The sequence below is a fragment of the Schistocerca cancellata genome, chromosome 3 (assembly GCF_023864275.1).
Source record: "Schistocerca cancellata isolate TAMUIC-IGC-003103 chromosome 3, iqSchCanc2.1, whole genome shotgun sequence".
Taxonomy (NCBI): domain Eukaryota; kingdom Metazoa; phylum Arthropoda; class Insecta; order Orthoptera; family Acrididae; genus Schistocerca; species Schistocerca cancellata.
In genome coordinates, this window is record NC_064628.1 from 309,077,181 (window position 1) to 309,103,290 (window position 26,110).

The 26,110-nt window shown below is 39.4% G+C and overlaps 1 protein-coding gene across 1 annotated transcript; it reads right to left on the minus strand.

Annotated features, from left to right (window-relative positions):
* Positions 1–1,144: 1,144 nt before the first annotated feature.
* On the minus strand, positions 1,145–26,090 carry LOC126175010 (ganglioside-induced differentiation-associated protein 1). The gene is made up of 5 exons (XM_049921496.1): positions 25,960–26,090; positions 25,619–25,811; positions 25,362–25,544; positions 25,080–25,280; positions 1,145–3,282 (listed from the first exon to the last, which is right to left on the minus strand). The coding sequence occupies exons 1-5, from the start codon at positions 26,065–26,067 to the stop codon at positions 2,975–2,977; spliced, it is 993 nt and encodes a 330-aa protein (XP_049777453.1). The 5' UTR covers positions 26,068–26,090; the 3' UTR covers positions 1,145–2,974.
* Between the last annotated feature and the right edge of the window lie 20 nt (positions 26,091–26,110).

Here is a 26,110-nt window from a genome sequence, read left to right on the forward strand (position 1 = left end):
ATCATCCTCTCAAACACCAGCTTTTCTGAACTATGTAGAAGGGCGTTATCCTTGTAAACACGTGCTTCACACCCATATAACCATCCTGGCCCAATCTCCACTACCAAGCCCTCTATCCAATGATTTCCCTTCCCCTGTCCTGTCACACCCTCCCAAGCATTTCCAAGTTATTTTCGTTGTGTGCTGCACCTCAATGGCTCAGGTACCCGTGCCTGTCGAGTTGGTGATCTGCTGTCTGGTCAGTGGTCTCTTTACACCCCAAGATGATTTGTGGGTTTATTCTATGAGACTGACTGAACATAAACTTGGACTTCATTAACTTCCGACATATTCTTAGGAAAGCAGTGGTGTGTGTGCCTTCATAGCTGAGAAATCAATGGAGCTGACTTATGTGCAGAGGACCAGGGTTCAGTTCCCGGTACAGCCAGTGATTTTTCCTTGGTAGGAGAACTGGAATATGGTGCACTCAGCCTCATGATACCAATTGAGGAACTACTTGACTAAGTAGTAGCAGCTCCAGATCACAAAAACTGACAAGCGATGTCCCTCCATATCGCATCCAATGACGGCACTGGCACAGGATGATGGGGCAGTCAGTCAATATTGATGGGCCTGCCAGGACCAGTGAATGGAGTTTACATTTATAGCACTGGTGTGAAATGATCCCGTAGTGCTGCAAAGGCAAACTATTGTTGTTTCAAAATTTGACTGTTGAATAGTGAGATACAATTTGTACGCAGAACAATGACTTATGATTAATTCTATTTCAGCAGTTCAAAAATGGTTCAAATGCCTCTGAGCACTAGGGGACTTAACTTCTGAGGTCATCAATCCCCTAGAATTTGGAACTACTTAAACCTAACTAACCTAAGGACATCACATACATCCATGCCCGAGGCAGGATTCAAACCTGCGACCTTAGCGGTCACGCGGTTCCAGACTGTAGCCCCTAGAACCACTCGGCCAGCTTCATCAGCAGTACTCTGATATGCTCACTGCTCTGCCCCCATTCTTGTGCTCGTCAAGGACTTTTGCTCTGCTTACTTCTTTTTCTTTTCGACAAATGAAAATTATTAACACTACTTTGCAATTTGTCTTCATGATGCATACTTCACCTGTCACAAAAAAGACAACTCAGCACACATTTACTGAAACCTTTTATTAACAAACATTAAGGCACTTTTACAAGAAAATCTTTTGAGATTCACATTTGAGCAAAGGCACACTATGAAAATAGCTACACAATCACATTAATGGAATGTGTATTTTCTGTTGAATTGTATTTACATGGTCTGTCACCAGCTGAAGTTTGAGATCTGGCTAAAATTGTGCCACATGTCATTCTAAGCAGCAATCCATTGAAACCAAAATACTTTATCTATATAAATAACAGAAGATGGATTACAATAACATGACAAATTTCAACATGATGCAGAAATGCACAAAAAATCTGTTTTAAACCATTTTTTAAATATTGCCAATGACAGTTATTAAAGCATTTCCATTCTTTATGAGACACTGCTCGACTTAAAATTTTATATTTATCAATCTGGATGCATCCATATGCAACTACTCAGCAGATTTACACTCACTAAATTACGATATGGCATGCTTGTTTGGCACATCAGTTCTGACAATTTGATGACTGCTCTTGGAATATATATCTATCTTATTTCAAAACTGATTATGATTGAACTTCATGTATTATAAATACTGAGAGTGACTTGCAAATTTCTTATGTTTCTGTTTCCAGCAGCAAGTTGGAAGAAATGTTGAAGTCCACAATTTCATCATGGGAAGTTAATCACAATACCTGGGGGGGGGGGGGGGGGGGGGGGGGGGGGGGGGGGGGGCAAAAATTCATTGTAATAATGCAACACATACTATTTTCAAGGAAATAAATTGCAAATTCAAGGTGCAAGCTCGACACAGAATGTTAAATGCAGACTAGCCTTGTTAGAAAATTGCAAATTATTTAGTTTTTGTTACATAATATTAAAATCAATACAAATTTGTGCATTTCTGCCAAAATCACAGAACAGGTACTGTATTTGTTTATGAAGGAGGAATGTGCTGCTTTACATACATAGGATTGCTTGTTTCTTGTGTATTATCTTTCTATGCATTGCAGGAAACAGATCATGTTTGAATAACAAGAAAAGCACAAACTAACTGCCATCATAATATTAATCTCTTAAGTAAGTATTATCACAAGTTGATGTCACTGAATTAACTGGTCACTTGCAAGTGCTCAGTGTGTGTTCACACTTTGACTGAATAACATATTCCACTCTACAACTGCATAACGTGGCAGTATTGAAAAGACCTGTCAACGATGTGCACGAACATTTACCTCTGTATCATTACTCCCCTCAAAACATCCACATTAAATAATGATGAACACAACCTTTTCTGAAAATTGCAATACAATGTTCTTCTTTGTACAAACTTTGAATGTAGGTGACCAAAATATCTTAAGAATGACTGTCTTGAGTTTAAAAAATATTCATACAATCAAAATGGAGAAACGAAGACATCCAACATTAAAGAAGGTAGATAAAAAGTGTAGTTGGGTACTAGGTATCTTACTGCATTACCCATTTTCATTCAGCTTCAATGATGCATTAAAAGCAACTCTGGCAGACATTTCAGAACTTTTCTTTGGGTGAAATTGAATTTTTGCTTTACGTGCAATAAATAACCACAGCCACATCTAATCTCAAAATATGTATATACACAAACATTTCTAGATTATTCATGTGTCACTGCTCTGCATTCTCTGTGGAAGACATTAACACACAACAAGTACTCCGTAACTAGTAAGACCGACACACAAATTTAATTAAGTATCCAACCGACTTCTACAAGATTAACATTCAACTTGTAACATTTCTGAGTCAGGAATGATCTGTAACATACACGTAAAGACATACAAAATATATATCCTGTCTGAAATTACTAGAAAATTTATACACTATACAGTCTTCCTGAAAAATAAGATACCACCAATGACAATTGCCACAGCAGTAACAACACCAATACCAATGAAAGTTGGTGCTTGCATTGTCAACAACATCTTCAAATGAAACAACAATGAAGGCACTGTTTTCCTAAATGATTCTCGCTTTTGGACACGTTCATAATACTTAGAAATGTGCGACTTTTTACCATTTGCCCAGAAATACTCCTCCAGGCCAAGCCTATACAGTCGGTCCAGTAATACTGAGAGTGTGATGTCTGCCACAGTAAACTGAGCACAGCACAACCACCATTCTTCTTTACCTGTGACAAAAAAACTGCACTTATTATCTATGTACTGCAAACCACTTCCTTAGAAGACAACAAATTCCACTAATACATGATGTGTTGTTCTTCATAGACACTGGCAAGTAAAAAAAAATGTAGCTGTAATAACAAAGATGCAGATGATCTTACAATGTTGTCTTTATCAATCAGGACTGAAAAAACAAATTTCCTTCAGACAGAAAAGATTCTATTTGCAAAGAAAGCATGACTCATATGCAATTCAGTTTGCCCTTTTCTTGCATATCTTGCACACTGTGGGTGAAAGGCAACAGGCAGATAACATATTCGTAGATTTGTGGAAAGCATTCAACACAGTGCCCCACTGCAGACTGTTAAAGGTCTGTGCTATGTAATAGGTTCCCAGATGTGTAAGTGGCTCAAAGACTTGTCAAGTAATAGAACCCAATCTGTTGTCTTGGACTGTGAGTGTTTATCGGAGACAAGGATATTGTCAGAAGTATGATAGGGAGCTGTAATGTAACTCTGGTGCAGCCTTTCATGTGGGCATGACTGTCAATCAACCGACCCCCTGCATCCTCATCCAAATGAATGAACGCTGCAAAGCTGCAGCCTAGACGAAGCGTTTACTGTACAGTTGCAGTATATGTTGCCAAGTCCAACACATTCAACTTCTCTGGATGCTTCACAGCCTGTGTCATATGAGTCCTCCCTCCCAAAGCCAGCTTCTCTGAACTATATAGCTGAAAACTGTCCTTACAACATGTCCTCCACCCCCCACAATCCTCCTGGTCTCATTCTCTGCTGGTGGCTATCTCCAACCATGTCCCATGCTTTACTCATTTTACACTAACGCCTTCCTCTTACACTGTCTCCTCCTCCCATTACAACGCCTTACCAGATTGAGCTATAGCGGAGGAGCAGTGTAGTCAGCCAAGACAATGTAGTTAGGATGTAATATGTGTTTTTGTGTGAGGATATTATTTTGTATTAGTTGGCTCTGAAAGACACTTTCTGAAGGCTTAGCAATATTTCCAGTCATATTTATATGCCTGTTGAGTACTCAATGCTTCAACTATACAGTGAGTTGCTACCTTTAGCTCTACCATTATTTATACTCATATCTTTCTTAACTAACAATGTGATCCATGTCAAACAACTTTGAGAAGTCTACAATTATAAAATCTTACCTAGCAGGCTGTGTGTATAATTTGTGAAGATGGTGCGTATTGATTTCATACAGAAACAATGATGTTGCTAACTGATACTATCAAAAATAAGTTTCACTTTCTTGAAGAAAATGGGGTAAGAAAGAGATGAGAACACTGGATCATCCAGCACTGCCAATGAAGTGGAAATTTTGGATCTACAGACGAGACAAATTACGCATACATAAATTGTATTCTGTACACTCATTGTGTTGACTAACTGCTTACAAAGTAATATAAATTGTATTCTGTACACTCATTGTGTTGACTAACTGCTTACAAAGTAATAGATTAACAACAAAATAGCAAATGTATGAAATAATGAGAATAAGAAGTACAACCTAGCGCCATCTTCAGATGACATCAGTAAAACTGAGGATGCATGGGGTATGGAGAGACAAGGGGGAGGGGGAGGGAGTATTCCAACTGATCAATTCGGTATCTTCCAATTGACTGACTGGGTGTTTATAGGAAGTCTGCGTTTTCAGTTGTTCATTCCAAGGTGACAGAGCAGACTTATTACTGTTGTTTTTATCCTTCTGGGAACATTGTTTCCACATGCTATTATCAAATTCAAGACATCATGCAAAAGTTGTTTACTGACTCTCTATTAATGTTCACCACGTCTATGATCATTATATGTTCAAATGTCAACCATGCACAAGGTTTATGAGTGTCTGGATTATTTTATTAATTCCTGTCATCAAAGGTCAAGTAGGACATTTATCATCCCTTTCCTGATCTTCTGTAAACTATTTGTGTTGTTCCAATTCTGGCAGGTGTTACATTGCATAGTTACCAAGCAACTCAGCAAACAAGTAAAAGCATTCCAATCAGAATTTTTTTCCATTTTGAAATGCATTACCAGAACTTACCTCCTGTGCTAACTATGATTTTAATGTGACTATTAACAGTTCAAGAGTTGGTTATCTGAATAAAATGGGAAGTTCAGTTCAAATTTTTTTTTTTAATTTATTTATCACATCAAACTGGCTGGTTTTAATCTTCAGGAGATGCAGATGTCCTTCCATCCACATCCACCATGAGGTGCATGGTGGAGGGTATGTCCCATTATACCATTAGGGTTTCTTCCTGTTCCATTCATGTATGGAGCATGGGAAGAATGATTGATTGAATGCCTCTGTGTGTGCAGTAATTATTCGAATCTTATCGTCATGATCCCTGTGTGAATGATACGTAGAGAGTTGTAGTATATCCCTAGAGGAATCATTTAAAGCTGGTTCCTGAAACTTTGTTAACAGATTTTCTTGGGATTGTTTAAGTTTGTCTTCAAGAGTCTACCACTTCAGTTCCTTCAGTATCTCTCTGACATTCTTCCATGAATTAAATAAACCTGTGACCATTCATGCTCCCCTTCTCGGTATAATTTCAATATCCTTTGATGGTCATATCTGGTACGGATCACACACACTTGGACAGTATGCTAGGATGGATCGCATGAGTGATTTGTAAGCAATTTCTTTAGTGGACTGATTGCACTTCCCCAATATTCTACCAATAAACCAAAGTCTACAACCTGCTTTACCCATGACTGAACCTATGTGATCATTCCATTTCATATCCCTTCAAAGTGATACATTCAGGTATCTGTAGCAGTTGGCTGATTCCAACTGTGATTAACTGATGTTATATTCATAGGCTACTATGTTTTTTAATTTTGTGAAGTGTAAAATTTTACATTTCTGGACATTTAGAGCAAGTTGCCAATCTCTGTACCACGTTGAAACATTATCACGATCTGACTAAATCTGTGGCTTGGTTCTAAATGGGCCAATGTCAATATTTGTCAAAACTGGTTTTATTGGTGTACGCCATATAGTTTCACATGCTCTTCATAATGTTAAAACAGCCAATGTCTAAGCCACAGCGGATGAGATACTGGGGTTTTAAGATGTAAGATACAAAAAAAAGTGTTTTATCAAGTTCCCAATCAGCATAAAAGGGTCAATCTTGACATTGGTCCTCCCTCTTATTTTACATTTGTTGTAAGAAGGGCCAATGTTGACATTGGCCTTTTTTGCTGACAGATGGTTTCAACAATTTATACAATGCTGTGACATTGGACTTAAATCTGGCGGGAATACACAACAATAAGAGTTGTTCCTTTAACAATTCCCCTAACCATTCGACACGTTGTTAGTGAGGAGTCTACACAGTCTAGGTGGGCACAAACATCATGTTCCACAGAGGTGATCCCTAATTTTTCCAACACAAGACCATAAATTGACTGGTCTCTCTACTTAATGCCAATATAAAATATTATCAACCACCTATTCAATTTATTTCACTTTTATTTTCCTGAAGGTTATCCCAGTACCAGCACAGAAGGAAATGCATGTTCGTCATTATTGGCAGATGTGATTTCAAGTTCTGATGAAGATGTATTTGAAGATTCTGATAAATATGTTCCAACTGGTGGTGAAAGTAATGATGAAAGCAATGACGAAGGGAATATAACTGTACGAAAGACAGTTAAAAGATCTTCAAGAATTGAAGAAATTGATCTAATTCAATAGTAGCCTGGCAATGAAACAACAAAGTTCAGTAGAAGGGGGAGGAACAAATGTGATCCACAGGATTCATCCAGGAAAAGAAAGCAAAATGAAAATTTATGCAAAAAAAAAAAAAAAAAAAAAATCGGAGGAAAGAACTGAAAACTGCAGGAAAGGAATATGTGACGTAGAAAGGAAAAGTTATACCTGCTAAAGTTCTAAAATCATTGTGAAAGTGCAGGAAAAACTGCGGAGGAAAAGTAAATGACGGTGAGAGAGAGAAAATGTTAATAGAATATTACAAATTGTCCCCAGAAGCTCAAAATCAGTTCATAGCTAATCATGTGTCTGAGGAAATGAAACATGCGAAGCATTTAAGGCACAAACCTGAAGGAACTGCAAGCAGGCGAAAATATTCCAGGAAATACTTTCTTTAGTCCTTCTTTGGAGACTAATATAGAAGTTACGTCAGAATATATTCCTTAGTACATTTTCTTTAACACAAAAGAAGGTAAGAATAATTGTGGCCAAAAGATGGGGCACTGGAGGAGGAGTGTGTTCTGAAGATGGACGTTGTAAACATTCTAATCATCCGAAAGTTCCATCTGACGACAATGATTTAATAAAGGAACAAATTAATGTGGTTCCTTCTTATGAAAGCCATTATTCTCGATCTCATTCTTCTAAAAGATATTGAAAGAGATCCGAAATGTGAAATAATTTGGGTGAAGGTCAAGGTTAAAGCAGGCTCAAGCATGGTAATTGGATGTCTCTATAGGCCCCCTGCTCAGCAGCTGTCGTGGCAGAGCAGCTGAAGGAAAATTTGGAAAATATTCCGAGTAGATTTCCCGACCATGTTATAGTTCTGGGTGGAGATTTTAATTTGCCGGATATAGACTGGGAGACTCAAACGTTTATAACGGGGGGCAGGGACAAAGAATCCAGTGAAATTTTTTAAAGTGCATTATCTGAAAACTACCTTGAGCAGTTAAACAGAGAACCGACTTGTGGCGATAACATATTAGACCTTCTGGTGACAAACAGACCCGAACTATTTGAAACAGTTAACGCAGAACAGGGAATCAGCGATCATAAAGTGGTTACTGCATCGATGATTTCAGACGTAAATAGAGATATTAAGAAAGGTAGGAAGATTTTTCTGTTTAGCATAAGTGACAAAAAGCAGATTACAGAGTACCTGATGGCTCAATACAAAAGTTTTGTCTCAAGTACAGATAGTGTCGAGGATCAGTGGACAAAGTTCAAAACCATCGTACAATATGCGTTAGATGAGTATGTGCCAAGCAAGATGGTAAGAGATGGAAAAGAGCCACCGTGGTACAACAACCGAGTTAGAAAACTGCTGCGGAAGCAAAGGGAACTTCACACCAAACATAAACATAGCCAAAGGCTTGCAGACAACCAAAAATTATGCGAAGCGAAATGTAGTGTGAGGAGGTCTATGCGAGAGGCGTTCAATGAATTCGAAAGTAAAGTTCTATGTACTAACTTGGCAGAAAATCCTAAGAAATTTTGGTCTTATGTCAAAGTGGTAGGTGGATCAAAACAAAATGTCTAGACACTCTGTGACAAAAATGGTACTGAAACAGTGGATGACGGACTAAAGGCCGAAATACTAACTGTCTTTTTCCAAAGCAGTTTCACAGAGGAAGACTGCACTGTAGTTCCCTCTCTAGATTGCCGCACAGATGACAAAATGGTAGATATCGAAATAGACGACGGAGGGATAGAGAAACAATTAAAATCGCTCAAAAGAGGAAAGGCCGCTGGACCCGATGGGATACCAGTTCGATTTTACACAGAGTACGCGAAGGAGCTTTCCCCCTTCTTGCAGCGGTGTACTGTGGGTCTCTAGAAGAGCGTGGCGTTCCAAAGGATTGGAGAAGGGCACAGGTCATCCCCATTTTCAAGAAGGGACGTCGAACAGATGTACAGAACTATAGACCTATATCTCTAATGTAGATCAGTTGTAGAATTTTGGAACATGTATTATGTTCGAGTATAATGACTTTTCTGGACACTAGAAATCTACTCTGTAAGAATCAGCATGGGTTTCGAAAAAGACGATCGTGTGAAACCCAGCTCGCGCTATTCGTCCACGAGACTCAGAAGGCCATAGACATGGGTTCCCAAGTAGATGCCGTGTTTCTTGACTTCTGCAAGACATTCGATACAGTTCCCCACAGTCGTTTAATGAACAAAGTAAGAGCATATGGACTATCAGACCAATTGTGTGATTGGATTGAAGAGTTCCTAGATAACAGAACACAGCATGTCATTCTCAATGGAGAGAAGTCTTCCGAAGTAAGAGTGATTTCAGGTGTGCCACAGGGGAGTGTCATAGGACCATTGCTACTCACAATATACATAAACGACCTTGTGGATAACATCGGAAGTTCACCGAGGCTTTTTGCGGATGATGCTATAGTATATTGAGAGGTTGTAACAATAGAAAATTGTACTGAAATGCACGAGGACCTGCAACGAATTTATGCATGGTGCAGGGAATGGCAAGTGTAATTTGCTGCGAATAAATAGAAAGAAAGATCCTTTATCATTTAGCTACAATTTAGCAGGTTAGCAACTGGAAGCAGTTAATTCCATAAATTATCTGGGAGTAGGCATTAGGAGTGATTTAAAATGGAATGATCATATAAAGTTGATCGTCGGTAAAGCAGATACCAGACTGAGATTCATTCGAAGAATCCTAAGGAAATGCAATCCGGAAACATAGGAAGTAGGTTACAGTACACTTGTTCGCCCACTGCTCGAATATTGCTCACCAGTGTGGGATCCGTACCAGACAGGGTTGATAGAAGAGATAGAGAAGATCCAGCGGAGAGCAGCGCGCTTCATTACAGGATCATTTAGTAATCGCGAAAGCCTTACGGAGATGATCGATAAACTCCAGTGGAAGACTTTGCAGGAGAGACGCTCAGTAGCTTGGTACAGGCTTTTGTTGAAGTTTCAAGAACATACGTTCACCGAGGAGTCAAGCAGTATATTGTTCCCTCCTACGATTAGAGCCCACACAGAATGCAAAATGTGACAAATACATCATTGTCTATATGGTTATTTGAATATACTGGCCAGTGAAATTGTTGAGATACACCTGTACAGCGATTCGTGTACCGGACAAGACAGAAATATTTTTATTGCCTTCATGTTTCTGAGAGTAGTGGAAGAATTCATGATTCAGTGAAGACATTTGAAATCAACCACAAGTTTCTTGAAGTTGGACATCCTCACTTGGAAGCTGACTCAGTTCACACAACCATTGAGAAGACAAAGAAAACAACAACTGTTGAAGTACAACTGCCAAGAGACTGGGCCTAATTAATATGTGTGGTTCCCCGAAAGCCACCCATAACTGCAATAGAGCTAGAACAAAAAGACTTCTACAACTTTAAAGACTTATATGAGAGGTCATTATCTGCACAAAAAAATTAACCCAAAGTTAGGTCTACATCTGATGATGACTCTCCAGCAAAGATAACATGCTGTGTCCTTCCCACTAAAAAGTTCTCATTCCAGTCACAAATTTCACTCGATACCCTACATGATTATACTTTTGACAATAAGTGTAGGTGTGGTACTGGGTCAAATGATTTTTGGAAATCAAGAAACACTACATCTACCTGGTTGCCTTGACCCAAAGCTTTCAATATGTCATGTGAGAAACGTGAGAGTCGGGTATCACATGGTCAGTGTTTTTTAAATCCATGCTGGTTGGCATTGAAGAGGTCATTCTGCTCACGATAACTCATTATGTTTAAGCTCTGAATATGTTCTAAGATTCTACAACAAATTGATGTCAACGATATTGGACAGCAGTTTTGTGGATCACTTCTATTAACCTTCTTGTAGACAGGTGTGACCTACATCTTTTTCGAATAACTTGGCACAGTTTTCTGTTTGAGGGATCTACAATAGATTATAGTTAGAAGAGGGGCTAACTGAGCTACAAATTCAGTATAAATTCTGACAGGGATCCTATCAGGGCCTGGAGCTTTGTTCAGTTCTAACAACTTCAGATGTTTCTCAACACCACTGACACTTATTTCATTCATCTTTTCACAATTGTGTCATAGTCACTGACACCAGTTTCGATGTAGACATCCTCAAAGAGGATTTATTGGCATTAGGTACAATACATTTCCCTCATGAGCAGGGTTCCGAGTAATATGTTCTAGGTAGGTTTCAGACAAAGCCTTTAGTAAAGTTTCATACGTTGTCTTGTAGTGCCCACCACTAACAAATCTGTAATTTTCCCAATTAACTGTTGGATGATTAAAGTCTCCACTGATGAACTGAGGTTTTCTCTCAAGTTTTCAGCTACATCAGGATAGGAGTCTGATGGGTGATAGAAGGACTCAATTATCATTTTATGCCCAGCCCATACACATTTAAATTTCCCCCGAAGATCTCACTGCTACCAATTTCATGTTTAGCTCTGAGTACTATGGGACTTAACACCAGAGCTCATCAGTCCCCTAGTCTTAGAACTACTTAAACCTAACTAACCTAAGGACATCACACACATCCATGCCCGAGCAGGATTCGAACCTGCAACCATAGCGGTAGCATCCAGACTGAAGCGCCTAGAACCGCTCGGCCACACCAGCCGGCAATTTCAGGTTTCAACCAGCTTTCTGTACCTAGTATTATGTACTCTGGCACTTCGTTGCGAATGCTTCAGCAGCTTACCATTAGGATTTTAATACTCTCATTTGTGAGAGGCATTTCTTTCGATCTTACACTGATACTTCTGGGTTCCCTACAGCTAACGTTATCTGGATTGGATGGAGAGGGCGACCCCTGATGTGTAGTGCACACCTGACCTATATAGGGGGACCCTACAGTTCTCAACCCTATGGCGCAAGTCCAGGAAGTTGCAGCCTAGCTTTTCACAGAACCTTCGAAGTCTCTGGTTCAGTCCTTCCACTTGACTCAGAACCAAAGGGCCACAATCAGTTCTAGGGATAATGCTGTAAATTGAAAGGTTCATGGAAACACCAAATGCAAGGCTTGTCTTCTCAACCTTCTCTGCCAGTCACTGGAATGACCCAAAAATGACCTCGTAGTTTAGGCGACAGGCATCATTTGCTCCAACGTGCGCTGCAATCTGCAGCTGGTTGCACCATGTTCCCTCAATGGCTGCTGGAATAGCCTCTTCAACAAGCTGAATGAGGCCCCTAGTGCAACTGGTGCCCTTTTCTATCCCTTGCTGCCATTTCCCTAAGAGCTACCATCATTCACCAAATGTCTGATAGACCCCCACCCTTTTGTGTTTGCTTCCTCCTGACACCAAAGAAAGCAGGTTTCCCCAAAACAGGTGAAGTGAGCCCCACTAGCTCAGTTTCAGTGACAGACAGCTCCTCAAACTTGTTGGTTAGGGGGATCGGTATAACACCCTGTGTCCTGCCTGGTCACTGTCCGCCTTGTACAGAACACCTATATCTGCTATTGACATGCCACCTACAGTCAAGTGGATAGGTAATGACAGATCCTCTACTTTCTGCGGAGGAGACAGGATCCATGGGAGAGAATAGTACTTGAGGTACCTCTGCTATAGGTACTACAGGTACACAATTCTCAGGAGCTATTCCAACATATCTATCACAGCACTCACAGCTTACAGAACAATAGATTGCTTCATTAGGGGGGAAAGAAATTTTATGGGAATGCAAATGGGGGAGCGGCAGTAAGGAGGGGACTGTACGACACACTACATCTACATCCATACTCCGCAAGCCACCTCACAGTGTGTGGCGGAGGGTACCTCGAGTACCTCTATTGGTTCTCGCTTCTATTCCAGTCTCGTATTGTTCATGGAAAGAAGGATTGTCAGTATGCCTCTGTGTGGGCTCTAATCTCTCTGATTTTACCCTCATGGTCTCTTTGCGAGATATTCGTAGGAGGGAGCAATATACTGCTCGACTCCTTGGTGAAGGTATGTTCTCGAAACTTCAACAAAAGTCCGTACCGAGTGTGGTTTGAAGCTCTGACCTCAGGTTATGAGGGACCAACCATTTATGATGACAAAGGGAAACAAAGGTGCAGGAAAAAACGTGCAGAGAGCAGGACATCAAAGATATGTCCACAAGTAAGCAGGTGACTTGAGTTTGATGACTACAGAAGTGAAAGGGTAAAAAATAAAGATTGATTAAATTACAACGAAAAATGGAAAGGTGAAATGCATAATGAAGTTAAAGAGAAAAATTAAAAAGTAGGGGTTGCACAAGGGGGAAGGATTAAATTAGTAAATAACAAAAATAAGACAGAGTTCGAACAAACACTAATATAGGTAAGGACTAATGGACATTGGGCCAAGGAGGCTGAGGGGTGAGGCAATATGTTGGGAAGACTTTGAGGAACTGTTAAGAATATGAGAAGTCTCCTGGTGGTGGGTGGATAACACGGCCCACATGGTATAGTAGGCATTCAGGCTCTTGAATTATACTGCAGTGCACACTAGATACTGGATATCCTCAAGCAGAAAAGTTATTTTGAGAATTATTCCTGCGTTCTGCAAGTTTGAAGCTGGTCATCTCTGTATAAAAAGTACTGCAGAAAACAACATCAGCTCACAAAACATGAACAGTTTCATTTGTTAGTCTGCCTTTATTGACAAGGATACTATGAATTTTGGATAAAGACTTCAACTTCTAGGAATGTGGCTTGGGATCTGGAGTAGATAAAGTGAATTTCAGTTGAAACACAGATTGAATGTGGCTTGGGATCTGGAGTAGATAAAGTGAATTTCAGTTGAAACACAGATTTAAATTGATGCAGAAGTGGAGCTGGTTACATTTTGTAGGATTTTCAATAATTGGCTGGATAAATGGTCATAATGTAAAACTTCCTGGCAGATTAAAACTGTGTGCAGGACCGAGACTCTAACTCGGGATCTTTGCCTTTTGCGGGCATGTGCTCTACCAACTGAGCTACAAGCACGACTCACGCCCCGTCCTTGAAACATCCCCAGGGCTGTGGCTAAGCCATGTCTCCGCAATATCCTTTCTTTCAGGAGTGCTAGTTCTGCAAGGTTCGCAGGAGAACTTCTGTAAAGTTTGGAAGGTAGGAGACGAGGTACTGGCAGAACTAAAGCTGTGAGGACGGGGCGTGGGTCGTGCTTGGGTAGCTCAGTTGGTAGAGCACATGCCCGCGAAAGGCAAAGGTCCCGAGTTCGAGTCTCGGTCCGGCACACAGTTTTAATCTGCCAGGAAGTTTCATATCAGCGCACACTCCGCTGCAGAGTGGATATCTCTTTCTGGTCATAATGTATTTCAACAACGAATTATGACAAGCTGTATAAGTAGTCAATGATAATTCTGCAATACCTAATCAACTACTTTGCGGATTTCAGTAACATAAGTATCCTTTATTGATGGCCTATACAAGTCAAAATGTGTTTAGAAAAGAAATCTAGTAATGGGAGACTCTGTGTTTTCAAAAACAAACAAAAAACCAGGCCTATAACTTACTCTGCATACATCTATGCCATTTCAGACCATCAGAAGCCAATGTACGATTATTTTGACTAAATCTTTTCTCAGAATTAGGGCTAGAAGGTGAAGTAAATAACTTATTGCTACCTCACTTATAAGTTCCGTATTCAAATGTAATATACAACCAAACAGCATGATGATATTATTAAGAACCACCGTAGCTATACTAACGTAGATTTAATACATGATAACCAATTTCATTTAATGTCAACAGTCTTCTTAACAAATTCTCACACAATTGCACCCATTATCATGACTGAATAAAGTCTAATTGTCTTACGTAACACTGAAAGCACACAAATGCTCTGTCGATTGCAAACAGAAGCACAGCAAACAGTTAACTTCTACCAGGTGGTCGTCAAGAGTGTTTTGTGTTTGTCATACTCAAAATGTACCTCCAGTGTTACATAAGACTTTTTGAGTCATGTATGAGAACTCAGTAAGAAGAGTGTTGGCAGCTTCATCTGATGGTATTCACTGAACAAAACTAATTGTGACAAAATAAACATGCCTTAATACGGCTGTGGTGGTTCTTATTAATATTAACATGAAATGGCTGTTGAGCACAAGGTGATCAAAATTATTTGCAAACCACATGACACTGGCAGTGTTTGTTCTGTGGTGCACCATTTTCAGAGGACAAAATAATGGATGATATGAAAGACAACATGGGGTCCACAAAAGACCCTCAGTATGGTGGTTCAAGTTAGTTCCGTGTATCATTTGCACAATAAATCGTAACAATTTGGAGCGAGTCATCTCACATTCTCATTGCAAATTAATTTGTAAATATGGCTACATGTCGAACATTTGTATGTTTTTGTATTTATTATTATTACTATTATTTTTATTAAATATACAGATGTGAGTTGGTAGCTTATACCCACCAATTTTTACACATTACAATAATAGAAATTCTATGAAACAGAAGAAGCTGCCACCACGAAACATTTTCAGTTTGTTGTAGAATTTTACTTTGCTCTCTGTCAGACATTTTATATCACTGGGTAAGTTGTAAAAAATTTTCCTCTGTCAAAGACAACCTAAATGTGGAGAAATGTATGAGATTTTTCCTTTTGGTATTGTAATTATGTACACTATTGTTCCTTTCGGGCTGCAATGGATTATTTAAAACAAACTTCAAGAGGGAATAAATATACTGTGAAACTGTAGTCAGAATGCCCAGCTCCTTAAATACATGACAATCATGAGCGAGCACCATGTATTATTCTTACAGTACATTTATGAGCAATGAAGACGTTCATTCTTAAAGATGAGTTATGCCAGAACATTATCCCACATGACATTATTAAATGAAAATATGTCAACTTACTGATTTGTCTCTCCCCAAGATTTGCAATGATTCGAAGTGCAAACATTGCTGAACTAAGTTGTTTTAGGAGTTCAAAAATGTGTGTTTTCCACTTTAAATTATCGTAAATATGACCACCTAAGAAATTTGAAGTTTCCACTCTATTTATTATTTCATCGCCATGTATAGTAGGTCCACATGTGCAAAACCTAATAAGCTGTGTCTTTTTAAAATTGAGGGTGAGTGTATTCTTAGAAGACCAGTCAATTACACTTTCAAGAAAACTGTTTACCATTTCTTCTGCTGCTGCTGCTGTACATAAGCTTGGATTGATTACAATACTAGTGTCATCTGCAAAAAGAAGTACTTCCGCTTTTTGTATATTAGATGGATGATCTTTTACATATACGATGAAAAATAATGGACCTAACACAGAGCCTTGGTGAACTCCATATGTGCTTTCTCCCCAATCAGAATTACATCCTGGGACTACATTGACTGAACTGCTAAGTACAACTTTCTGCATTCCTTTGGCTACACCATCAAGCTTGTAAAACTTCAACTTCTCTACGAGAATACTGTGATTCACACAGTCAGATGCCTTCAATAGGTCGCAGAAAATACCAACTGGTTCTATTTTATTATTTATTACTTGTAAAATTTGTTGCGTGGACATATCAATAATATTCTCAGTTGGACAACTTTTCTGAAATCCAAACTTTGATTTGCTGAGGGTATTATTGTTGCTAAGGTGAGATACTAGGCTAGAATACATCATCATTTCAAAAATTTTGGAAATTATTTCAGCAGTGAAATGGATCGATAGTTATTGACATCTGTCTTATTACCTTTCTCAAAGAGGGGTTTAACAATTATATATATCAGCCTCTCCAGAAAAATGCCACAAGTTAGTGGTGCATTACATACTTCAAATAAGATCAGATCAGATCAGATAAGCTTTCTCTAAGTCTACAAATGCTAGAAATGTAGGTTTGCCTTTCCTTAACCTATCTTCTAAGATAAGTCATAGAGTCAGTTTTGTCTCACGTGTTCCAGCATGTCTATGGAAACCAAACTGATCTTCCCCGAGGTCAGCTTCTACCAGTTTTTCCATTCGTCTGTAAAGAATTCATGTTAGTATTTTGCAGGTGTGACTTACCAAACTGATAGTTCCATAAGTTTCACACCTGTCAATATCTGCTTTCTTTGGGATTGGAATTATTATATTCTTCTTGAAGTCTGAGGATATTTCACCTGTCTCATACAGCTTGCTCACCGGATGATAAGAGTTTTGTCATGACCCTTTTTCAACTTACGTCTTTCTGTGCTCTGTCAAACTCTTCACACAGTATCGTATCTCCGGTTTCATCTACATCCTCTTCCATCTCCATAATAGTGCTCGCATGAACATCGCCCTTGTACAAACCCTCTATATACTCCTTCCACCTTTCTGCCTTCCCTATTTGGCTTAGAACTGGTTTTCCATCTGAGCTCTTGCCATACAAGTGGCTCTCTTTTCTCCAAAGGTCTCTCTAAGTTTCCTATAGGCAGTGTCTATCTTACCCCTACTGAAATATGCCTCTATATCTTTACATTTGTTGTCTAGCCATCCCTGCTTAGCCATTTTTCACTTCCTGATGATCTCATTTTTGAGACATTTGTATTCCTTTTTGCCTGCATTTTTATATTTTCTCCTTTCATCAATTAAATTCAATATTTCTTCCGTTATCCAAGGATTTCTATTAGCCCTTGTGTTTTTACCTACTTGATTCTCTGCTGCCTTCACTGATTCATCTCTCAAAGCTACCCATTCTTCTTCTACTGTATTTCTTTCCCATGTTCTTGTCAATCATTGCCTATTGCTCTCTCTGAAACTCTCCACAACCTCTGGTTCTTTCAGTTTATCCAGGTCCCATCTCTTTAAATTCCCACCTTTTTGCAGTTTCTTCAGTTTTAATCTACAGTTGACAACCAATAGATTGTGGTCAGAGTCCACATCTGCCCCTGGAAATGTCTTACATTTTAAAACCTGGTTCCCAAATCTGCCTACCCATTATATAATCTATCTGAAACCTTCCACTGTCTCCAGTCCTCTTCCACGTTTACGACCTTCTTTCATGGTTCTTACACCAATATATCCCCCCCCCCATTTCATGGTTCTTACACCAATATATCCCCCCCCCCCATGAACCACGGACCTTGCCGTTGGTGGGGAGGCTTGTGTGCCTCAGCGATACAGATAGCCGTACCGTAGGTACAACCACAACGGAGGGGTATCTGTTGAGAGGCCAGACAAACGTGTGGTTCCTGAAGAGGGGCAGCAGCCTTTTCAGTAGTTGCAAGGGCAACAGTCTGGATGATTGACTGATATGGCCTTGTAACAATAACCAAAACGGCCTTGCTGTGCTGGTACTGCGAACGGCTGAAAGCAAGGGGAAACTAGGGCCGTAATTTTTCCCGAGAGCATGCAGCTTTACTGTATGATTAAATGATGGTGGCGTCCTCTTGGGTAAAATATTCCGGAGGTAAAATAGTCCCCCATTCGGATCTCCGGGCGGGGACTACTCAAGAGGACGTCGTTATCAGGAGAAAGAAAACTGGCGTTCTCCGGATCGGAGCGTGGAATGTCAGATCACTTAATCGGGCAGGCAGGTTAGAAAATTTAAAAAGGGAAATGGATAGGTTAAAGTTAGATATAGTGGGAATTAGTGAAGTTCGGTGGCAGGAGGAACAAGACTTCTGGTCAGGTGACTACAGGGTTATAAACACAAAGTCAAACAGGGGTAATGCAGGAGTAGGTTTAATAATGAATAGGAAAATAGGAATGCAGGTAAGCTACTACAAACAGCATAGTGAACGCATTATTGTGGCCAAGATAGATACGAAGCCCACACCTACTACAGTAGTACAAGTTTATATGCCAACTAGCTCTGCAGATGACGAAGAAATTGAAGAAATGTATGATGAAATAAAAGAAATTATTCAGATAGTGAAGGGAGACGAAAATTTAATAGTCATGGGTGACTGGAATTCAAGTGTAGGAAAAGGGAGAGAAGGAAACGTAGTAGGTGAATATGGATTGGGGCTAAGAAATGAAAGAGGAAGCCGCCTGGTAGAATTTTGCACAGAGCACAACCTAATCATAGCTAACACGTGGTTTAAGAATCATGATAGAAGGTTGTATACATGGAAGAACCCTGGAGATACTAAAAGGTATCAGACAGATTATATAATGGTAAGACAGAGATTTAGGAACCAGGTTTTAAATTGTAAGACATTTCCAGGGGCAGATGTGGACTCTGACCACAATCTATTGGTTATGACCTGTAGATTAAAACTGAAGAAACTGCAAAAAGGTGGGAATTTGAGGAGATGGGACCTGGATAAACTGAAAGAACCAGAGGTTGTACAGAGTTTCAGGAAGAGCATAAGGGAACAATTGACAGGAACGGGGGAAAGAAATACAGTAGAAGAAGAATGGGTAGCTTTGAGGGATGAAGTAGTGAAGGCAGCAGAGGATCAAGTAGGTAAAAAGACGAGGGCTAATAGAAATCCTTGGGTAACAGAAGAAATATTGAATTTAATTGATGAAAGGAGAAAATATTAAAAATGCAGTAAATGAAGCAGGCAAAAAGGAATACAAACGTCTCAAAAATGAGATCGACAGGAAGTGCAAAATGGCTAAGCAGGGATGGCTAGAGGACAACTGTAAGGATGTAGAGGCTTATCTCAATAGGGGTAAGATAGATACTGCCAACAGGAAAATTAAAGAGACCTTTGGAGATAAGAGAACCACTTGTATGAACATCAAGAGCTCAGATGGAAACCCAGTTCTAAGCAAAGAAGGGAAGGCAGAAAGGTGGAAGGAGTATAGAGAGGGTCTATACAAGAGCGATGTACTTGAGGACAATATTATGGAAATGGAAGAGGATGTAGATGAAGATGAAATGGGAGATACGATACTGCGTGAAGAGTTTGACAGAGCACTGAAAGACCTGAGTCGAAACAAGGCCCCCGGAGTAGACAACATTCCATTAGAGCTACAGACGGGCTTGGGAGAGCCAGTCCTGACAAAACTCTACCATCTGGTGAGCAAGATGTATGAGACAGGTGAAATACCCTCAGACTTCAAGAAGAATATAATAATTCCAATCCCAAAGAAAGCAGCTGTTGACAGATGTGAAAATTACCGAACAATCAGTTTAATAAGCCACAGCTGCAAAATACTAACACGAATTCTTTACAGACGAATGGAAAAAACTAGTAGAAGCCGACCTCGGGGAAGATCAGTTTGGATTCCGTAGAAATACTGGAACACGTGAGGCAATACTGACCTTACGACTTATTTTAGAAGAAAGATTAAAGAAAGGCAAACCTACGTTTCTAGCATTTGTAGACTTAGAGAAAGCTTTTGACAATGTTGACTGGAATATTCTCTTTCAAATTCTAAAGGTGGCAGGGGTAAAATACAGGGAGCGAAAGGCTATTTACAATTTGCACAGAAACCAGATGGCAGTTATAAGAGTCGAGGGACATGAAAGGGAAGCAGTGGTTGGGAAGGGAGTAAGGCAGGGTTGTAGCCTCTCCCTGATTTTATTCAATCTGTATATTGAGCAAGCAGTAAAGGAAACAAAAGAAAAATTCAGAGTAGGTATTAAAATCCATGGAGAAGAAATAAAAACTTTGAGGTTCGCCGATGACATTGTAATTCTGTCAGAGACAGCAAAGGACTTGGAAGAGCAGTTGAACGGAATGGACAGTGTCTTGAAAGGAGGATATAAGATGAACATCAACAAAAGCAAAACGAGGATAATGGAATGTAGTCGAATTAAGTCGGGTGATGTTGAGGGTATTAGGTTAGGAAATGAGACACTTAAAGTAGTAAAGGAGTTTTGCTATTTGGGGAGCAAAATAACTGATGATGGTCGAAGTAGAGAGGATATAAAATGTAGACTGGAAATGGCAAGGAAAGCGTTTCTGAAGAAGAGAAATTTGTTAACATCGAGTATAAATTTAAGTGCCAGGAAGTCATTTCTGAAAGTATTTGTATGGAGTGTAGCCATGTATGGAAGCGAAACATGGACGGTAAATAGTTTGGACAAGAAGAGAATAGAAGCTTTCGAAATGTGGTGCTACAGAAGAATGCTGAAGATTAGATGGGTAGATCACGTAACTAATGGTTGGTTGGTTGGTTTGGGGAAGGAGACCAGACAGCGTGGTCATTGGTCTCATCGGATTAGGGAAGGATTGGGAAGGAAGTCGGCCGTGCCCTTTCAGAGGAACCATCCCGGCATTTGCCTCGAGTGATTTAGGGAAATCACGGAAAACTAAAATCAGGATGGCCAGACGCGGGATTGAACCGTCGTCCTCCCGAATGCGAGTCCAGTGTCTAACCACTGCGCCACCCCGCTCGGTACGTAACTAATGAGGAAGTATTGAATAGGATTGGGGAGAAGAGAAGTTTGTGGCACAACTTGACTAAAAGAAGGGATCGGTTGGTAGGACATGTTCTGAGGCATCAAGGGATCACCAGTTTAGTATTGGAGGGCAGCGTGGAGGGTAAAAATCGTAGGGGGGGACAAAGAGATGAATACACTAAGCAGATTCAGAAGGATGTAGGTTGCAGTAGGTACTGGGAGATGAAGAAGCTTGCACAGGATAGAGTAGCATGGAGAGCTGCATCAAACCAGTCTGAGGACTGAAGACCACAACGACAACAACAACACCAATATACTGTATTTATCTACCATATTTAAGAAATGAATATTAAGTACATTTGCTACCTGTGACTCATCATTTATAGCCCTTCCTTTCAGTTCAATGGCAATGTCATCGTGTTCTGTGACTTGTTGTCCTGTCTCTCATTTAACTACATACCATACAGCCTTAAACTGCTTTTGGAATTACTGATTTCTGGCATTATTTCCAAGTTCCCTGATTTTTTAAAAATAATTTTTCCTAACAAGTCTGAGTAGTTTTTGTAGTGTGCTACTACTGCAGGATCTCTACTAGTTCTTGCAAACAGGTAAATTTTCCTTTTCATTTCACAAGATACTTTAATCTCCCTAGTCACCCATATTTTCTTTTTTTCTTTAACACATGACCATTTGTTGTCGTTTCTGGTTAGTGTACGCAGAAAGCTGTCTTCAAATAATGCTGTGAATTTACCATGGAACAGAGTAAATTTGATGTTAGTATTTGGTTCATTATCTATTAGGATCTACTGCCTTTATCCACCCGTGATTTAAAGTTAATTAGTGAGATCAAATTGTAGGATCCAAATAAGGTTTCCAGATTACTTTTCCCTATCAGAATCCTTTAGAAAATCTACACTGAAGTCACTGCAGTCTATTAACTGCTTGCTGCCAACTGACAGATAGCACAGTAATGCATCCAGATTCCTCGTGAAGAGTTCACAATTTCCTAGTGAGGATCTAAATACAGTCACAATTGAATTTTAAGAACTAATTTTCATTATTAATTCACAAGTATGCACTTCTACATGCTGATCACTACAAAATCTACTTGTCTCTACACTTCTGAACTTGTATTTTGTCTTAATATATGTAACAACTCCTCCTTTTCCCATATCAGTTTTGCATGAGTAAGATGCTTTTTATCCCTGTGGTGATTATGTGGTGCTCAGATGGGCACAGGATGTCTCTTTTCAGAGCTCTCTAAATTTTCCAAACAGACAAGGAGCTCTTCTACCTTATTACTCAGTCCTCTAATATTTTGATGAAATAAGCTAACCTTACTTTTCCGTGCATTCTTAAACATTCTGTGGGGCTCTTCTGTTACTCTGACTTCTTTCACAACAGAGTGCTTGAATCATGATTCTGACCTAAAAAAGCTTCCTCTCTGAGACTGTAGTCCCATCCACGAATGACAGCAGTTCAGGTAAGTCAAAGCACGGTCGAGGATTGCATTGTTGACAATTCCAAGTAACAGTTGCGGTACACGTATGCACTTGCTTTCCACTTGAAGAAAGTGTATATCCTGCAAATTGTGTCTCTCGCTTGGTTATGCAGAATTTATCACTTACCACCACAGTCAGTGATGACAATTCACAACAAGTGGAGTCGAAATTCACTACACAACTCACTATGATCATGTTTAATGCTTTCATTAGCTATGGCATGCACAGCAGAGCACTCAGAACACTACTGAATGTTCATTGGCTGTTGGAGAATACGTGACATAGGTGCGCAGAACAAGCCTAAACTCAACCACTGTCATTCTTGACTCTAACTATATGTGGAGCTTGCTTTGCGTGATGGTGTGCCCCTCCTCCCCATATGTTATCTGCAGAAAGGTCAGCCAGTCTATCTTTCCCTTTCCTATTCGTGTGTAGACCATATATCCACATCTCTCAATTGTAGCAACAGGCACTGCACTCATGTGATATTTCATTTCAGTCAGCATCAGACTGTTTAATTCTGTGTTCACACAGTTCACAACAATGTTAACCCATGGTTGGTCATGACACTATTACGTCCGCATAATCATAATGTCCTAAAATAATCTGATACTCTTTGCCAAAATATCTGTACAAATTCCTCATTTCCTCTGTCACCTGGCTAAGACTAGCACTTGACCTCACAATACTTGTGAACTGGTACCCTTTTCCTAATTTGTCCTGTACCATCTTGGTTACACCCCTCCCATGGCTGCTACCTATCAGCAAGACTCTTTTCTTCCTACTCTCTTTTGGTACTGACATACACTTAGTTTCTTTGCTACAAGTGTGCTGCACCCTAATGTGTCCTACAGATGGATGATGCTCTTCCCCTGCCTGTTTCAGATAACACATTAATTTTTTTTTGATACTGTAAGCTAAGATGTAAATGAAGAAGTTGAACAGCTGTTCCCCTTTTGCTCTTTGTTTGTTACCTTTACCCAGTTCCCACAATCATTTTCCCTCTCAAACTATCTAGTTCAAATTTTAATGTTCTAATTCAGTGTGAAGGGCACAAATCTTTGCCTTCTGTTCAGTGACTCTCTTGTTTGCAGAACCTACATTTCCATGGGAGAGCTCCATTAAGTTCCCCATTACAGTCACCCAAGTGAAATCCCAACCCACAATCAACACATACTGTTCCCTCTCTGACTGTCCTATGGCAACAGCCATGCATTGGAACACCAATTACACATTTAAACATAGAATTAAATCACTTAACACATATCACACTACATGAACTTTCGTTATTTACCAGCCGCAAAAATTAGGCCTACTGATTAGCACTTCAGGTTATGATATAATGTAAAAAGTTAATAATTTCCACTTACAACAAGAACTAAGCACTCTCTTAACTGCAGTGTCTGTTAATTAACTTATTCACAATTGGATGTAACTTTAATGTTCACAAACTGTATGAAAACAAACTACTAGTGCAGAAGTTTCTAAATCAAACAACTTGGGATTTACATAACAGTTGTGGCTACTGCGCAAAAGATTGTAAAACAGAAATTTATATTCTCTACCACAAGTATTCAGCACTTATTAATAACAAGACACAGGTGAGATTATTTTCTTATTATTTCAAGGGGTTCCATAAACTTTGATCTGAAGAGAATGATTACCATGTGGTATTTTCTTTACAAATGAAGTGTGATTATATGCAGACAATCTCAACTGAATACGAAGTCTACAAAGTACTGTTGCTGCAACACACACAGCTGTGCTTGATAAAAATTACCTATTGGACCCACCTCGCAATTTTCAATGTGGTGCGGATGTAAACATTAAGCTTAGCTACCAGTCAAATTTTTACCACAACCAGATTTTCTGCTTTCACATTCATTGGCTTCGTCAACTCTTAACCAAATTGTCAACTTCCAACCTAACCTACACCTTGAGCTGTTATATAGATCAGTCTATAATCGTAACCATGATTTCAGGAGGTGAGGGGAGAGGGTAACCAACATTGCCATTGTAAGCACTGCACAAAAAGCAAACAGTTTTCTTGCAAGCATATGCAAATATTAACTTCTTTAACATTAAAAGTAATGTAACTTTTGTGCAATGTGATTTCCATTACCATGTAGAACAATGCACAAAAGTATGTATATTTCAGAGTGATGACATGCTGTGACAGCCACAAAGACTGCTACTTTGCCTAAGTGGGTACAAAGAACTCATAATGCTAAAATATTCTACAAACCTACTGTGTTCTTATATCCCATAAAGAAGTAGCCTGTCAGAGAGCAGAACAAGGTGAAGTATACATTAACAATGTGAAACACTTACTATCAGCATGCGATGCGAGTTCGTTTTCCACTTCAGACAACACTGAGTCTACTTGTTCGAGGAGCTTCTGGTACTCATCCTTGACAAGTAATTTCTCGTGTTTAATTTCTTGAGCCTTTGCTTTCTGCAAGAGGACATCACGAGACTCAGGATTCTTCTCTGCGTGATATCTAAGAGTCATGCAGCTGTTCTTCTCTGCAGCTGAAATGTCAGTAATACAATGACAATTACTGTGGTTCTTCTCATTTGTCTTGTTTCAATTTAACTTAATGACTATCTTACATTGTAACATTCTTCTTACTGGCTGTATGAATGGTAGTTTTGGTTTCTGAGAATACTGAGGATGAAAAAATGATCCCAAGGTAATTGCCCCTGATGGTAATTGGTCTATAACTGACCTAAAATGAATAACCTTCTGACGAACTTCTGCTCCTTGATCCAATGGTATAAGTCGTCGTGTATCACCTAGAAATGAAAATGAAAGTTACGAAAACTGGTGATTTTGTGTTCGTTGTAGTTTTCTTGTCGTACAAACTTGCCGTTACTAAAGTTATCCTCCAAATAGTCTAATATTCTTCCTGAATCAGGAATTATTTTCACGCCGTCCTGCAATACTGGTATTTCCCCTCTTGGATTTATGTGCAAAAACCATGGCTCGAACTGTTCTCCTTTGGTAATGTTGACGATGCTGGATTTGAACGGTAATTTCTTCTCATACAATGCCATTAGAACCTATATTCATAGTAACATTAAAAAACCGAGACACACAAATCAGATATCTTTTACGTATGATACATGGCAGGCAAACAAAGTTACAGAAACCTATCTCATTTAAACATCAACATCAGACTATTGTTATTAACGGAAAATAAGAACATACCTTTTGGGAATAAAATGAGTAATGGTGATAGTACAACAAAAGTCCATTTCCTTTTCCATTTGTTTTAGAACCACTACTTTGTTCTTCATCGATGGTCATTGCTTTCATGTTCGCGGAATTAACACCTCTCTTCAGAGTTCAGACACCTTAT

Coding starts and splice junctions, on each gene's coding strand:
- LOC126175010 (XM_049921496.1), bottom strand. CDS start 26,067: ATGAAAGCAATGACCATCGATGAAGAACAAAGTAGTGGTTCTAAAACA. Junction 25,812..25,959: donor ACTCATTTTATTCCCAAAAG/GTATGTTCTTAT, acceptor CTATGAATATAG/GTTCTAATGGCATTGTATGA. Junction 3,283..25,079: donor ACTCGCATCGCATGCTGATA/GTAAGTGTTTCA, acceptor TTTTTGTCACAG/GTAAAGAAGAATGGTGGTTG.